At 42.2% G+C, this 13550-nt stretch overlaps 1 protein-coding gene across 1 annotated transcript in view; it reads left to right on the top strand.

Moving 5' to 3' along the window:
- The window catches only part of TECPR1 (tectonin beta-propeller repeat containing 1), a 386389-nt gene that overhangs the window by 176083 nt on the left and 196756 nt on the right, over positions 1-13550 (top strand). Inside the window, exons 13-15 of the mRNA XM_078665166.1 lie at positions 3344-3493; positions 5141-5298; positions 8622-8749. Coding sequence (XP_078521292.1) covers positions 3344-3493; positions 5141-5298; positions 8622-8749 — 436 coding nt within the window. The remainder of the gene's footprint in view (positions 1-3343; positions 3494-5140; positions 5299-8621; positions 8750-13550) is intronic.

Below are 13550 nucleotides of genomic sequence, written 5' to 3'. Positions count from 1 at the left end.
TTGAAAGGCCTACTAGGTTCGACTCAAATGGCAGCTGTACCTTTGTGCTGTCCCTTGGTATTCCTCTTTCATGGGACACCTGACTAGAAATCTACCGAAATACCAGCGCTACACTCTCAGGAATACCTACGTAAATACAACTGCCTTCCCCTATACAATCATATTTCCATCTGCATCACGGGACAGAAAGTGGTTTCTAAGATAATATATTCTCCTTCACCAGTAGCTGTTGACTAGGAGATGCTTGTGTCACCTCTCTGTGGCCTTTGACATGGTCAATCCTTATTCAGAGTGATTTTGCAGTGATAAACACCACCAACTGGTTCAAATCATTCCCGTCTGTACACTTTGACAGTCTCCGTCTAAGGCGGTATCCCCACCATGTGAGGGTTCCAATTGTTGTTCCTTTATCACTAACATTTTGAATGTATACTTGGTGCCTTTATTCAAAAAGCAACAACCCCAATTGTATTCTGATGACTCGCTGCTATACATTACATTTTCACAGGATAGGTCTTTAATACTATCACTTCCACAAATACTCTGCAAAGTTGAGATTGCAATGGAAAATAGCTATCTCCAGCATAGCAGTGCCTTGATAGACAGGAATATATTTCAGGCAAAAGGGAGATCTGATTTGTGCTCACTTCCACCTCTACAGTTGCTGTGTCACAACCTGCCTCCATGAAGGTCAATAGTCTTGGATTTCTATTAGATGTTAATATGGCCACGGCAAATCACGGTATCTCCCCGTGCCTAAATATTTAAAATTGTATCTGGTGTTTCTGTAAAACACTCTCTTGCCCTGGGCCATCTTCTCACTATATAAAGTAAAAATATTAAATTTGATGCACAGATAGGAGAGGTTATTATTATCTCTTACCACGGACGAGCTTGTTTAAATCTTTTTTCATGTATTTTCATCTTCTTATAGAACCTTAGGGCTAGGATCATTGGCAAATTTCAGGTTGAATTATTGAAACACTCCTTAGTAAAGACTCGTCTTATTCTAAATACAAAGATAATAGCACAAATGCCGCTAATCACGCAGGAAGCTGCAGTTCAGCTCTCTGCTGGCCTCCAGAGAAGAGATCTCTCATGGCAAGACATACTTAGGCTGTCTTTCTACGAAGGTCTGCATTTGTTTTCGTCTAGGGGTGATTTTGTTCAAGTGCATCCATAATCTGGCACCCCCTTCACTGTACAGTACAGTTTCACTGCGTTCACCCTGCCATATTTTTAGGAACCAGTACAAGCTGCTGCTTCCCACTCTTTGGTACAAGCTACATTCTGGAGGTGGTGAAGCTTTTTCTTTCTCAAGTGCTCTGTATTCCTTGGCCTCTGAAGTTGGGCATCTGTCCACCCACACAAAAGGACTTAATTCTTACTTGTTCTGGGAAAAGTCGAAGATTTCTTTTCATTTATATTTTGTGCATCATTAGGAATGTGCAGAATGTAGTTTTACTATCGATTACACATGTAGCCACTGATATTGTGCTAATCTTTTTTTTAAACACATTTTCTATGAAATGTAGAAGTGTGTTTTCCAGACCCTTTGTTCACTAGGCATCAAGTTAGGCCTGGCAGTCATGTTTTCCAAAACAGATGGATTCTTCCTACACATTTCACTGTTCGTTATTTCTGCAGCACACAGTTAAGCTGAGGCATGTTAGTTTATTTCCACTACCACTGTTCTTGTTCTCGATGACTCTAATGCCTATCCCCAGCTTAATCTCAAAACGGTAACTATCAACAAGGCCCTTCCATTTGCCCACTGTACCCTGTTCTTTCTTAATAGGTTGCTGTTGTTCACGTATCAGCTTTGTTCTACCATCTCCGGATGGGGTTAGCTTAGAGTGGGTAGCGTCAATATTCATAAGGTGGGATAGTGCTTAGGTGCCAAGGCAATATGACGTCTAATAAAACTGTTCTGAGTTCTTATTTGCTAATAAGATGATACATTTGCTCACACTATGATCACTCAGCACTTTCTGTACTGTCCTATGGGAAGATTTCCTATATAAACACTTCAGTTTCAGAATGAGTCAGAACTTGCCCAAAGATTTTCCTATAATACTCGGGATGGTGTTTGTTTCGTGTTGATTTTGCTGTCCTCTTGGGACTTTTTGAATGTGCACTACTCTATAATTATCTATTTGCTGAGATCCTTGTTGGGGTTTATTCTGTACCACATCTTTTGTATTTTGTAATAAAACCCTTAAATTAATTTTGCTGGTCTAGAACTCATTTATAAAGTGGGTCTTGATCTTAATTGACTGTAGGGATGTACCTTATCTTGAGGACACATTGCCTCATTAAATTGAGGTTCAACACAATCTCTGATTCATCAATCCATGGGTGTTCTTTTGAGGTAAATGTTTCTGGTGCCAAAACAAATTTACTGGGGACCCAGGCTCCCACAATAATTCAGGCTAAAAAACCTATCAGTACTACTATGGTGGATACAAGTGTAATAATAATTTAGTTCATGTATTCATTGATAAGCAGCTGCCCCAGATATAGCTAGACATAGGATTGAAGAAGGCACGGTTTCTTTCTTTCTAGTTGTGAATTTCTTGCACAGCTCTTCAATCTATCTTTCCTCCCCCAGTGGATCTTATTTTCCTTTTCTTTGATTCTAGATAGTCTTTCCAGTTTCCCCTCTCCACAGTACCGCTTTCTGATGCTCAGAAATCACCCACATGCAGATAAGCATGGCTCAGGATGTGCAACACCTGACTGGTGGTGCGCACCTTCTGTCTGATGAGGTTCTGAACGTATCTTGGGGTGTGCAGAGCCCGGTTCAAGATCTGCAGAGCGGGACTACTTGTTTGTCTGTTAAACGTTGTTTGAGTGCCTAGAGGTGGCTCAGCGTGCTCAGATGAGGGCTGATAGTGCCTGAAGTGTGGTTAAGTGTGCCTAGGCAGGTGAGACTTATATCACCACTAGGGATACATGGACCACAGTAAAGGGTGAGCAGAGCTTCAGAAAGGGTATGTAGAGAGTGACTGGAGTGGGAACAATTTGGCTGATTTTCTAGATGTAGACGAGGATGGCCGGACAGAGGCTAAGTATGCGGGTGATGTTGTGCTCAGTTTATCCTGGAAGCCCTTTGCAATATGTATGTGTGAAGCTGGCTTGTGCCTCAGCTGTATGTTCTTACAAACTCCTCTGCTTGGTACTTTAATACTCTGACTTGACTCACTCTCTCATTCCTAACTTGTGGTATAATGCCACGGTTGGGAATGAGGGAGAGCCGGGTGATGATGGGTGCACATGTGCAGTAATGTTGTTTAGGGATTTGCGAGGGCTTGTTTGACATTGGGTCCTTTTACTTTTGCAGTACCTCCATGTGTTTCTCAACGAAGTAACCATTTTAGTTCAAGTTCAAAACGAAGCAAAGCACTCCTTTGCCATGTACACGCCAGAGAGGACGAAGCAGAGATGGCCAATACGCATTGGAGCGGCCACAGAGCAAGAGATGCACGACTGGGTAATTGCGAATCATTCGATTCAGTAAAATTACATTTATTGCATTTTGATCAATAATTTCTCAGCGCAGCTTAATGCAATTGAAGTGTTACTTGATTTTACACCTTTCTCCCAGTTACAGTACCATAGGTTCCTGGTAGGTTGGATTTATTGAACACCCGCAATTCAACAGGAGCTAATGTGATCAGCTGTGAAATCAATCTGATAACTAATTGCAACAGATATCGTCTTGGAAATGTCTTTTCTGCCTGCTGTTGTCATTAATTTATCCAGGTGCACCAACAGTGAGTTAATACCTAACATGTACATCACTTGTAGATCCAAATAATGTGGATCAAGATGAAGCAGGCTCAAGTGCCCAGCAATGGTTTCCTGGGAAATACTTGCCCATCTGTTTTGTTACTTTTGTACTATAATTCTGTCTAATTTGTCAGATAGGACTCCTAGCACTGGACCAAACCTCTGGGCATGCATGGACCAGTGTAGACAGTCCATGCATGTCCGTCCCGAGCCCGCCAGTCACCCCATATGCACACACTACTTCCCTCTTCGTCTACTACTTTTATTGTGCAACCATTATTGAATGAGGCTCAATGAATAGCCCACAGGATCTAAGGTGAAATCTATAGCTTTCTATAGACATGTGCCTGTCGGGGAGATCTGTTGTGGTCACATCTCGACTGTGTTGCATGCTTTGTGTAAATAACTTTCTGGTTGCCAGTTGCAAAGCAGATGCTTATTGTGCCCAGTTGTACATATCATGCTACCGCCACTTTCGATTCATCTTTGCACTAAATAATCTGACCCCAACGACTTGGACTATGATGGTGGTGCAAGACTGTAGAACAACAAAAACATGTTTTGGCGTCGCACCAGTACTCCTAGTCCACATAATCCGTCACAGTACAGTGTCAGCCTTCCTCTGCCCAACTCCTGGCCACATTGTTTAATCTTCTCGCTTCATATTAGTCAAGAATAATGGAAAGGCTACCAGGAAATATTTGTGGCTAAGCAAAGTCCGTTGGAGAGGTCTTCCGGTGAGCTTCTAAGGCTATTCAGTTGAGTTGTTAGTTTCTCGTCACTCACACAACTGAATCCTTAACAGGACACTATACATATTAGTCTGTTGACTGTGACTTTTTTGAGCTGGAAAAACGTTTTGGCGAAGGTCTGGCTTTGGGTGTGGTACTGTTTGAAGTGGGAAACAACCTTTACATCGCGGTGATTACACCTCGATGCCATTACAGCACTGTTGTTACAACGACCTTGTTGTTAGCATGCAATGCCATTACTACGCAAATCATTACATCAAAGTATGTGATTGGTTATGGAAAGTAACATTGTCCAATATTTTAGAAATGCTTTGAAATGCTCTTCTGTTTATCACTAGTTAAAGAAAAGATTTTCAGCAGCCCACATAGGTCTGTTGCCAGTCAAGACCCTGCAGTCAGAAGTGCAAGACAACTATCACCATCAGAAAGCAAATGAAGCGCAGATTGGTTGTTTGCATTGCCAAGCCTACTGCTTCCGCTCTGAATATTTCTTTACCTCTGTGACTGTGCAGTGTGGGTGTTGTTTTTTTTAAACTTGTTATTAATGCTCAAAGCTTTCTAGACTTTAAGGCAAGATTGTGTTACTCTGTTGGCAGCTGGCTCTACTGAGTGTGTCCTGTTCTGAAAGTCGAAGAATCCAAGGCCCTCCCTCACACCAAGCTGTTTGGTCTGTTACCTGCAAAGGAGACATCTTTGTTTGTGAACCAAGTGCCCAATTGGAAGTCCCAGCAAACCCAGAACCGTGTGATCAAATGTAAGTGTTCTGGCAGTAGTATCTCTATAGAAGGTGTCTGCATTGTATGTAATGTGTTAAAGAAACCATTCAGTAATATGTATCACAATCTGGATTCATATCAATGCCTGATTCAATACAAATATGTATCGTGCAATTTTAGACTTATGTATATTTTATTTAGATTCTTGAGTGTTTTTTTTGCATGGGAAGGATCTAAAGGGTATCCGTTGGAGACATCTACTGAGTGCTATTTAATATCCTACCTACAAAGTGCGCTATGGGGTATATTAACTACATTTTAAAGAATTACTTAAGGATATACATTACCTTTAAACTAATCTTACAGAATTCGAATAACTACAAAACTGCATGAAGCTTCTGACCCCCAACCCTCAGACCCCCTCAGTTAACCTTCAAACCCCGCAGAGACCATGCGTCAGCTTTCACCTCACTCAGACGGCCTTCAGAGACCCTTAACCCACATTTGTAGAGCTGGCCATTGCATCCTTTCAGTCTGCTTTTTTTTATGACCTCAGCTTCTTCAGGATGACCCTCTGAATCCCCAGTTGGTACCCATTTTACCTCAGCAAGCTCTCAACCCCCTTGCACAGGCTCACATACTCCCTCAGCCATCAACCGTCCCTTGGCAAGCACTCACCTGCACTTACCTGGCTGTCACATATCCTCAGATCTCATGATATTTCATCAGACAGCCCATGGACTATACCCGGTTGCAAGCTATTTTTTATGCCAGCAATATCTCACGGAGGGCCATTTGTAGGAACACATTTTCCCATAGAGACAGAATGGGTAAAACTCTTTAATACATCTGGCCCATAGTTCCCAATTGCATTGTTTACCCACCTGGTTACTTACTCTTTTCATATAACTTTTGCTTGCAAGCGGCACGGAGCGGAAACAATTAGGTTCATTAGTGTTGTGAACCTATTAATGCAAGTGTGATTGCAAAAGACACCACCCCCTCCCTGACCAGCCTACAGGTATCCCCTAAAGTCTATGGTTTTCTACGAGAATCATTTGAAAATACCCCAGTTAGGACTCTGTTGGGTGACTATATTGTTCGGGGATGCACTTGCATTACCAGGAAGAATAAACTAAGCCTTTATAGGGATTCTTGAGCCCTGACGAATGCCCCAGACCAGATAGGCTAATTATTGAGGGCAGAAACATGTTGGTGATTAGCAGAGGGGTTTGAACCCGCTGTGCTAATTGTTTTTGGTCATACCCAAAGTCCTAACGAATAAAGGTAACAACAGAGGAACTTTGAGGTATTTTTAGATTTTCTGGATCCTGCCCTGTCCAGTAAGCTTTATGTGAGAACTCCCTCCTACCGCCAAGTCTTCGTGGAGATCAAGTCCGCCCTGGTATATCCTCTTACTGGGGTGGGGAGAGGATGCAGATGATGAAGCATGACACCATTATGTGTGTGAGACATCCTCTTCCACTAAGGATGCCCTTCTCGTTTTAATCTGACCCCCTCTGAATTTAGTGACTTCGTATGACTCCTTTGGCAACTAGGCCGTGGTTGTCTCCATCTGTGATTTTCCCTGTGAGCACCCTTCTTATATGTGATGTATAAATGTCTTTCGGGAACTCTAACTGTTCATCTGCTACAAAACTTTTCTGCTTGGACCATCTTCTGCTAGTATCTTGTGTGATTTTGTGTGAAAAGTATGCCAGTGCTTACAATTTTGATGCAAATGACCGACGGAGTGTATGTCTGGTAATTGTGCACAATGCCTGAGGTTTAATGTTTTCAGCAGAATCTTTTCTACTAACTTGTGTTAAATGTCAGAGTGTGATTTTCTGGCAATTAGTGAGAAACATGATACGATAGGAAAGAGAGTCAGTTGATACTGCACGTGAACAAGGAACTGTGATGACAAGTTGTATAGGGACGGAATGTGGACAGGCCTAGAATGGACGGAGCAGAGAGTAGAGCTGTGGGTGAGGCTAGACCATGGACTTTAGGAAAGAGAACTTATGGGAAGCAGAGTAATAGTGTGGATGAGATAATGGATAGTCAAGAATGGGGAAAGAGAGAAGTAGGAGGAGGGATGAGAGAGAGTGGAGGTTGTAGTAAGCATAAGGAACGGCGTAAGAGGCCAATGAGTCTAACAAAGAAGAGGTTCGACGAGAATGAATGATTAATAGAGTCACGGAGATCGAAACTCAGTCTGTGAATCGCTGTTTTTGAAATGTAGTGGAGCGGGCTTCCAAAAAGCAGTACTGACTGATTCGTGTTGTTTTTGATTTATATGTAACGATATTGTCTTTGGTCATGCATTTATATTTTAATGTTGACACTTTTGTATTTGGAAGCTCCTAAAAATTTGGATTGCCACCTGAAATTTTTGGCTAAGGCGCCATTGTCTACTTTGGCAAAGCATTACCCTGGAAGTTTTTATTGTGTCCATGCAAGTTGTAAAACACAAGTTGTCTTGGTGTCCAGCTCCTTGCAGTTATCCAAAGATGCCCATCTGCTGCATCAATGATGCCGATTACTCAAAGTGAGGGCAGGAGCTTCCCTATCCTACAGCTAAAAAACAAGTGGGTGGTAGAGTTTTCTCTGCTTATTACCTGGAAAGGGGGGAGAGTTCACAAGCTCAGCTGCAACTGATACTACATGGACACTGTGAACTTTGTAGTTTGGCCTAACCACTAATGGTGCAAGTCTGTGTCTTTTATTTATCATGGTAGGTGCCCACCGTTGAGAGTCATCTACGGTTACATCTACGGATCTTCTCTCTTTTGGTGTAATTGCAAGACCTCAATGTATGCTGGACATGTGGTGAGAGACAATGAAAAACTTGTTACTGGACACCCGTACTACCTCCCACTTAATTGCTACCACATGCTCACTTGGACAACTTTTTTACTGCAGTTTGGGTGGTTTTAGCATCCCACGACCTGGCTACTGTTGTGGGTCTGGACCTACAACAGTAGCCACCAAGTTGTCCCCATGAGTGGAACCGCTTCGGATTCTTTCAAAGTACATGTTGTCTCTAGTGTGATTGGTTACACCACTGAAGAAAACCCTATAAATATAAATCTCAGTTGGTGCTACATCTGAGAGACTTTAAAATGGTCAGATGAGGGTGTGCTCTAAGGGCGCAAGGATAACTGAGGGGTGACTTAGTCTTCCATTATTCAGTGGGTGATAAAATCAAAACCACTTTGTTGGGTAAAAGTGCCATATTTGGTTCTCGCACCTAAAGACAATTCAATTTGTGGCATGTACTATAGAAATAGGTATTGTTGTTCGTGTTATCTTTGAAAGACATTTCTTGACAAAGACATTTTGATTTCTCAACTTTCAGGTTCTGGCGTCAGGTCGGGGGACACCTACGTGTTGTAGAATGTGGTAGCCAGGGAGTTGTGTGGGGTATCGGATATGACCACACCCCTTGGGTTTATACTGGTGGCTATGGAGGAGGTTTCCTCCAAGGTAAGTGTAACTCAGGATTGCATTTTGTTGATGAAAGCAAGTATTGTATGTTTTATCTGTGATGTGTAATTTATGGCTTTGCATCTGCTCCATGATTTTATTGCATCAGTGAAATTTGCAAATATTAATGAGGTGGTTTTGGATGGGGCTGTGTTCTGATTTTGCAGTTAAATTTGCTAAGACACATCTATGATGATACATTAGATCAGTGACTCTGTTCAGTTTTGGATGACCAGGCACAATGTTGAATGTATCTGATTTACATGAATAGTATTTTGAGTATGTCTACAGACTACTTTTATTATTGGCACTACCGTCAATGTTTGATAAGAAACTTGCTTGTCCTGTCTACATGACCTTTTGGTCAAACCAATGGGCATCTATTCATCAAAAAATGCCAGGAGTAATGGAAGTGACAGCACACACTATTTCATCTGCACACTCATGACATCACAGGCAGTGACCGCTTATGACCTTTGACATTGGTGACATTCCAGGCAATGACATCCTTGAATGTTCAAGATCTATAATAAATGAATGTATAGTAATAACAAACGATACTAAAGCAGATAAAATATTGTTGTGACAAATGAAGTAGCGAGGTTCAGTGTAGCGTATGGAGGGGCTTTTCATGAGAGGGGGGTCACTGTACAGTAGGTGCAGTACGAAATTATCCTGAAGAACGGCTTGGTTTTCTCGAAAAATAAAAATAAAATGAACAACGCATCTTTTCGAACACAAATACAGGTGTTGCTGCTTCAGTCGTGGTTGATACTGAAAGTGAAGATTAGGCCTTTATTTACTGATTATACAGTCTTGTTTTGTATGTTTCCCTAATTTCAGCATACTTTCTAAATGCTCTTGCTCACAGTGGCGGCTCCTCCGCTAAGGTGGAGGAGCGTAGCCTCACTGCTTTTTTTGCAGTGATACACAGAGAAAAAAAAATTATAATAACGCAGTTATTATAATTTTATTTTCTCTTACTTCCGCCCACACCTTTGCGGTAGGGCGCGGGGGTAGGGGAGGAGTGGTAGTACCCTCCTAAAGTGCGCAATGACTGCTTGTCTTGCACACTTCGCATGTTCTCCATGCAGGCTGCATTAAGTGGAGAACATGCTGAGGCGTTCAGTCAACGTCTAAGCACCGAAACATGGCGTACAGACCAATCACAACACTGCTAAGGCAGGGTTGTGATAGGCTGACTGGGACCCCTAGTGTGCTTCCTGTGACCGAGCGAGGGAAGGACTACTGAGGAGAGACGCGGCGAAAAGGTAAGTTTTTAGGTTTCGCCTGAGCCAGCACGCATGCGCTGCTCTGGCAGACATTAAGTAACTACTTAGAAAACTGGTATTTCCCGGCCACCAGCTTGCCAGCACGCGCCCAGCTGCTCGCGCATCCCTTGCGTGCTTCGCGTCATCGTGTTCACTTTCGCTTTGCCGTCCGGCTCAGCCTGCCAGCAGCAATCCTCACTCAAGGTACGGCCCCTCCGGGTGGCTTGCATAGAACTCCGCCCTCTTCTTCCTAATGCTGCTATGTCTAATCTCACGCTCACCGTCTCCCCTGAAAGCTCCTCCTCCCTGTACCGCCCACTTCATCTCAACAGAGCTGTCATGCCCTCCGCAGCCGGTGTTCCGCATCTGGCTTGCTGCAAGGTCTCTTTCTTCGATCTTCACTTCTCTTGCCTTTTCCCTCATCTCCCTACTCTAGCCCAACCTGCTCACATTCTTGCAGTTTTTGTCTCACTCTGTCACTGCCTCTTACTTTCTCCTTGTGGACACTTTTTTTTCTGCATCGACTCTTCGCTACTTGCCTCATCGTGTCTGACCTTCCCATTTCTTCTAATCTGCCTCCATATGCATTTGCTCCACCCTGTTTCCCGCCTCTCTCTCTTGTCCCCTTTCACCGTTACCTGCGCCCCCTCCCACCCGCGCCTAAACCCAGTGCTCATGCGCCTTACAATTGAGTGTAATAACAACTGTACCGCCGCCCCAGGACTGAATTTGGGTAAGACTTCGCTTGGGTAAATAACTTCGCAGACCTAAAAATGTGATACTTATCAGCCATAAAAAATTTCGAAGGAGGCACAAGGCGAGTTAGTTGCAAAGGACCAGCTTGCTGCCTGTTACTTGTTTTTTTTTGCTTGGCTTGCAGACTCATAATCCCCGCCTCTTTAGCCCACCCCCTCCCCCCGGCCCCACATTACCTCGGAGCGTGCATTTGTGTATTCCTGGTCTTGTTAATATTGTGCTTTTGTAATGTTATTTTTTACTATCTCGCTACATTGGTAACTTTGGGCTTTTGTGTCTGCTACATTAATTCATAAAAAAAACAATAGTTCATATCACGCTTCCAGACGCATCCTGTCAGTAGATGAGTTCTTAAAGAAGTGTCCCGTCAACCCGCTGCTGATCCTTCCTGCCTCCTAAGCATTTCTGGGAAATCTGGGGCTTGTAATACTCAGCCCCCTCCCGCTCTCGTAGCTTGTTGCAGTCAGCAATCAACAGATATCATGGCCTGTGCCCTAGCAGACCCTAAAGACATACAGTAGTCTCTTGAGCAGACTTGTCTTCCACTTTTTGTTCTGTCCCGGATTAACTTCCCTGTTCTTTCAGCATTACCAGGCATTGAGAACAGATAGATTAAAGAACCGGGGACCGCTCCAGCGTCAAAGCACCACAGCTGTGTGCAACATTGCATGAGCAATCCTTTCTGTGAAATCTCGTATTTAACACATCTTTTTCATTCTTATGCCCACTGGTAGCAGACAATGTCAGTAAAAGGACATTTCGTTCACAATTCTTCAAGCACAGCTTTTCTGTGGTTTGTGGAGTTATTTATAACAACACCCATTTTTTTTAGACCAGGGGAGAAGGGCGATTTTTACAAAAGAACACGTTTTATGGGCGATAAGGGAGTAAAATAAAACGGTTTAAGAAATACAAACATACGTATTCCCATGAGGAATCAGTAAAATAAATACTTTTTGTTTTGATTAAATTAACTTTTAAAAATAGAAACGTTTGCACATGTGACCATTCTAATACGATTATGTGTTCCTTCTTCACTGTCCTCATAACATATCTTGACAAAAAAACGTACTGCAAATGGACCTACTAAGGTGGCTTCTGTAACAAACATCATGCACACCAGAGGCCATAATAGTTATGGTTCAAATGGAGAAAGGGTAATAACGGGCAGAAAGGCTGGGGAGTAAGGGTAGACTCATTATGTTTCACACTCTCAACCAGTTACCTCCCTCTCGTCTACCATAACAATAGTCTTGAAGTATTTAAACCTCCTGTGTACTTAAATGCAAATAACTTTATTGATTTTAAATTTATTGTAACAAGAGCTCAAATAACAAGCATTTGCAATGCAATAGGTCTCGCATTTACGCAACTTTAAGCTATTGGCATTGGAAATGACAATGCCTTTCATTTACGTTTTAAAAACCAAAACATAAAATAAAAGGCATTGTCATTTACAATGTCAATAGATCAAACTTGTGTAAATGCCCTCACTCCTATCTATCTATCTATCTATCTATCTATCTATCTATCTATCTATCTATCTATCTATCTATCTATCTATCTATCTATCTATCGCCCTCACTCTATCTATCTATCGCCCTCACTTAATCTGTCGATCTATCTATCGCCTTCACTCTATCTATCGCCCTCACCTAATCTGTCTATCCATCGCCATCACTCTATCTATCTATCTATCTATCTATCTATCTATCTATCTATCTATCTATCTATCTATCTATCTATCTATCTATCTATCGCCCTCCCTCTATCTGTCTATCGCCCTCAGTCAGTCTGTCTATCTATCTATCTATCTATCTATCTATCTATCTATCTATCTATCGCCCTCACTCTATCTATTGCACTCACTCTATCTATCTATCGCATCACCACAGCATCACTCAGCACCAATACAGCATCACTCAGGGGCACCACAACATCACTACGCGCTACCACAGCATCACTGAACACCACAGCATCACTCGTCGCCACCACAACATCACTCAGCGCCACCACAGCATCAATCTGTGCAACCATTCAACAACAACTGGTTCAAATATGTTCTCTCAATGTTTCAAGCTTTATTACAAATGTCACAAAAAGATGTTACTATTTCACTTCTGTTCTTGGATTTTCGTCATAGTAAAATACACTGAACATAATCTTCACAAAAGTTATTTACAAAAGTTTAAGCTATTGCCATTATAAATTACAATAACTTTTATTTAAGTATTAATTATTGAAAACAAAATAAAAGCCATTATTTGTAATATCAATACATCTAAGTCACTTAAATACAACCCATATTGCATTACAAATGCTATAGGTGTGAAATTTGCGAAAGTTAAAACTATTGGCATTGTTAATGGCAAAGCTATTAATTTCGCTATTTTCAAAACCAACACATAAATAAACAATGTGTCATTTACAATACCAATAGCTCAAACTTTCCTAATGCGAGACCTATTGGCTATGCCAATGCTTGTTTTCTTTATAGCCGCTTCCCCGTGTCCTTCCGCGTCCTCCCCCCTCCTGCCCCCATCCCCCTACTTCTGATCCGTGCCAGCCACTTCTGCTTGCACAGTCCGGTTATTCATAGAGCCCTGCAGAAAGCGCCACCCTAATTCTACTACAAGAACTTGCATCACTGTTCTAAATTTGTTGAAGATGAGATGTGAGCTGAAGGTTCATCAAAGGTTACTGGTTTATGTCATGCCTTGTATTTCCTAATTGGCCTTCTGGGACAAAAGCCATAAATGCCTTTCATGGCATCA

The sequence above is a fragment of the Lissotriton helveticus genome, chromosome 10 (genome assembly GCF_964261635.1).
Source record: "Lissotriton helveticus chromosome 10, aLisHel1.1, whole genome shotgun sequence".
NCBI classification, from domain to species: domain Eukaryota; kingdom Metazoa; phylum Chordata; class Amphibia; order Caudata; family Salamandridae; genus Lissotriton; species Lissotriton helveticus.
This window is presented reverse-complemented; position numbering and strand designations above follow the sequence as displayed.